We start from the raw sequence: 3900 nt of genomic DNA, 5'->3' as shown, positions 1-3900 counted from the left end.
AGAGCATAATAAATGTTTAGTCAAAATATATTTGCTTATCCCCTCCAAAAACTTGGTGATGTCAGCTCGAAAGTTTGCCGAATAAATCATATCTAAAATGTACAAAATATGATCAGTCTGTACTTGTGATCTATCACTCCATTGATTTTTTTTTGGATTTGCATATACAGGGTGACTCAAAAAAATTAATGAATGCGTAAATTTATTTTTTCTACTCCCACATAGTAATCCATGAATTACGAACTCTCTAGCCTCATAGTAAAACCATAGTTACACCCACTGGCATGTAATGAATGAACAGGCACGTAATATATATATATATATTTCGTGCCTGTTTGGGTAGTTTCCATAGCAACTATAAATATTTGCTTTCCCAAAAAAAATTCTTCTGAAAGTGATTCTTCATTATAGATCGTAGAAAAAGTATATGACACAACTCTGGTGGTAAGCTAATTACGAACTCATATTACATCACTCGCTCGCTACGCTCGCTCGTGTGTAAACTTCGTTCGTAATTAGCTTCTTACCACCCTCGATATGTAATATACTATTATTGATTTACTCAGGAACTACAAAACCGAATTCTTTGAAATCCACTGCGAAAAAAAAACATAATAGGCATGCAGTCGTCACGTTTCCGACAGCGAGGGAAGTACTGTCGAAACTCTTTAGACCAATTTTTTGTTTTTATTGAAAAAAGGGAGATGTAGTGAGAATACATACAAGTATTACGGGTTGCATAAGCAAGAAGAAGTTAACATGGCGTACTGATTGTAATCACGTTGTTTTAATAAATCACTAATCATCTAAAAGTGTATTTAATTAAAAACGACAAGACAACATATGTAGCATTCTAGACTTGTCTTCTGAGACGCAACATTCTCTAATCCTCGAGACAGGCCATCCATTTGCTGGGACAATTTTTCCAACAACTTTTCCACCTTGTCATTCTTCTCTTCATCTAGTTCTGCTATTCTGACTTTGTGCCAAGTTCTTGAAGTATTGTACGCCGCCTCCACTTCCAGGGCACGAATCAAGGCTTCCGATGATGTCTGGTACCTTGATAGTTGTAGGACCTTCTTAATTTCACCGTCGCGAATGCCATTTACGAAGGTTTCTATCGCAAGCGTCCCCTGAAAAGTTGGTGATGCGTTAGTGTATGCAAGACGTACCAGTCTCTTGACATCTGCTTCAAATTCCTGAAATATTACTTGGAGCGTTTTCAAGACCAGTTGAACTTAAGTTTATGCATTGTCAGTCAAATTCAAGGTGATGTGTGGTAATCGAAAAATGGTGCTTCGAGGCGGACATTCGTTTACTGGTTTTAAATACTCTCCAGATTCTCACAAACGTTAGAACAGAGTTAGTTATCAGTACAGACTATGCATAACATGTTTATACGATGAAAATAATTAACTAAGCTTAAGAAAAAATTTTGTAGACAGTACGACTATTGTAGTTTTAAATCCAAGTGACCAAAGAGTGAGAACTTAAACCATGACCTCACTTTAGATCCTAAAATGCAAGAATGACACTTAAGAGTGGCTTTAAAATAAAGAATGTTCAAAAAACATTGACAGTAAGGTGATGGAACAATAATGAAACAGGACAATAGAAAGTAGCAATCAACACAACTAAAAGTTATATTTTCATAAATATTACAACTTGTGATACAAAGTTTTTACCAGAAATTTAAAAATTATATACAGAAAATAATAGAACAAGGCGACAATTGTGTAATGGACAGCAAACATGCTTATAAATTTTGCTTTCGCTTTTGGAAATGTAGTAATCGGATCTTTGAGCAAGTACACCCTGATACCTAAAGTACAACTGAACAAATATTTGTCCCAATCTATTGTGTTACTATTAAAAGGAAAAATATTCTTATCTTCGTCTCCCATTTTGTTCCACAAATTCGTAAATCTGTCTTCGTCAAAGCTCCATTCCCGAGTAGCAAAATATGACAAAACATTTACTTGTTCAGTTACTCGTTTGCTCCTTTTGGCAGCCCTGAAACAAATTAAGCAGTGTCTATACGTATTTAATTTTTTTTTTGACGAAAACTATTACCATACTGGTTTTTTAAAACAGAAAAATACAAAATCAATACAAAGTGCCAACATTAACATCCAATAAGTGTTCACGTTGTACCAAAATTGATTTTGAATTATTGAAACTTTTGGGTACCACAAACATTTCATCGATGGAATTTTCCAGTAAAAGCCGTTCATCATATTAACTAATTTTCCTACAAAAAAAATATATAAAGTCGTGAAAATTAAAGACTAATTATTTACCCACCAAGATGTATATTCTTACCAACACAGTTGAACACTTTGATGGTTTTCGAGTTTGCGGTGTCCCATGCTGCCGCCAAAATACAGTTACAAAGAAAGTCAGCTGGAACTAAATGCAATTTCTTCTCTTTTTTCAGATAAAGATTCTGCAATACACCGCGGTAACCAGCGGCTGCTAAACCAACAAAACCATGATAATTGTCAACCCATCCTGGGACCGGATCTCTGACAGTGTTTGTAACTGAAACACAATTACTCATTTTTAATCTCTACGCTGTGGAGAAATTACCAATTGAGGGACGAACAACAGCTACTGGTATCCCCGTTGTTGAATCTTTAATCAAATCTTCTGATAAACACTTTGAGAAAGCGTAGTTATTTGGCCAGTTATTCAAATAACTAGAAAAAATTAAAAATGGATGTCGAGGCTCTACATAGGACCTCCATTTTCAGCTACTCACGGTAAAAGTGTCTTTTCCAAATCGCGTTCGTTACAAGAGTTGACTAAGTTGAGAAATGCTTCTGCTTTTATCGGGGGTTCATAAATTTCTTCACGAATATAGTTATTTATGCAGTTCGAGTAGGCTGTTGACACGTAGACAAAAACCTGGAATGTTTTTTATTTATTTACCGTGGTGGTTACAATGATCATACTTTCAAATTTTCCATCTCTTTAGCCAACTTTATCATTTCTTTCGTGGAACTGACATTATAACTGGCTTCTTTTATGGTCTGTCGAAAGTTGACGTTGGCAGCAGCATGAAAAATACACGTGGTTTCATTTTTTAAAATATGAGCGTCTGCAGATTTTAGCCCTAAACCAGGCTTGCTGCAATCTCCACTAATAAACGAGACCTTACTCTTGAAATTTTCCCCTTTAATCTTCTCGAAACACTAAAGTCATAATTTTGGAACAGTTGGAAATAAACACATGTTGCTTACTGAATTATCAAAGAACTCGTCGAAACGTTGCTGATGATTTTTTCCATGTTTGGTGCGCACCAAAATATAAATATTTTTCAAGTCAAAACTCATTCGTAATAGTTTTTCCACAACAAGTTTGCCAATAAAGCCGGTTCCTCCAGTTAAGAAAATTGTCTGGTTTTTGAAGAAATCGGAGATTTTACTGGTATTTGACATCGTCGTACGCAGAATGAGACCTGCGCAAAATATTCTGAAAGAAATTTGGTATCAGTAGTTTATAATGAAACATATTGTTAAAAATTATGGCAAACGATGTTTAGCAGTTTAGTGAAATTTATACTTTACCTCGTTGCCTATTGTCGCACACTGTTGAATTCTTTAGATGAAAATATTTACTTCAATTTCTCTTTTTATATGTGGAAACAACCAGGTCATGATGAATTAAATGATTTACGTGTAGTTATTAATTCTTATTTCTTGGACTAATTATATTGCAATTAACGACAAATCAGTATTTTGTAAACAAATTAAAAAGCGACCTCAGAGTCTAAAAAATAATAATAATTAATTAATCAATCAATCTTTGAAATGAAACGTTGTATTCCTTTTGCTGGTTGAAGCTTAAAGTTCAGCTATTAAATCATCGAAAAAGATGACAAAAATAAAGGACTCAGAA

General features: G+C 34.4%; 1 protein-coding gene across 1 annotated transcript; it reads right to left on the bottom strand.

Annotated features, from left to right (window-relative positions):
- Positions 1-728: 728 nt before the first annotated feature.
- Positions 729-3685, bottom strand: LOC135129396 (fatty acyl-CoA reductase wat-like). The gene is made up of 11 exons (XM_064056545.1): positions 3570-3685; positions 3243-3474; positions 2955-3194; positions 2762-2907; positions 2590-2699; positions 2323-2541; positions 2074-2251; positions 1666-2013; positions 1333-1342; positions 879-1199; positions 729-806 (listed from the first exon to the last, which is right to left on the bottom strand). The coding sequence occupies exons 2-11, from the start codon at positions 3438-3440 to the stop codon at positions 729-731; spliced, it is 1848 nt and encodes a 615-aa protein (XP_063912615.1). The 5' UTR covers positions 3441-3474; positions 3570-3685.
- Positions 3686-3900: the final 215 nt, after the last annotated feature.

This window comes from Zophobas morio, unplaced genomic scaffold, assembly GCF_036711695.1.
Source record: "Zophobas morio isolate AGI-343-1 ecotype UQ-CSIRO unplaced genomic scaffold, CSIRO_AGI_Zmor_V1 ptg000016l, whole genome shotgun sequence".
Taxonomy (NCBI): domain Eukaryota; kingdom Metazoa; phylum Arthropoda; class Insecta; order Coleoptera; family Tenebrionidae; genus Zophobas; species Zophobas morio.
The sequence above is the reverse complement of the archived record's forward strand: the minus strand, read 5'-3'. Positions and strand labels throughout refer to the sequence as shown.

Coding starts and splice junctions, on each gene's coding strand:
- LOC135129396 (XM_064056545.1), bottom strand. CDS start 3,440: ATGTCAAATACCAGTAAAATCTCCGATTTCTTCAAAAACCAGACAATT. Junction 2,014..2,073: donor TGTTTTAAAAAACCAGTATG/GTAATAGTTTTC, acceptor AATTTGTTTCAG/GGCTGCCAAAAGGAGCAAAC. Junction 807..878: donor TGTCTCGAGGATTAGAGAAT/GTTGCGTCTCAG, acceptor ATACACTTTTAG/ATGATTAGTGATTTATTAAA.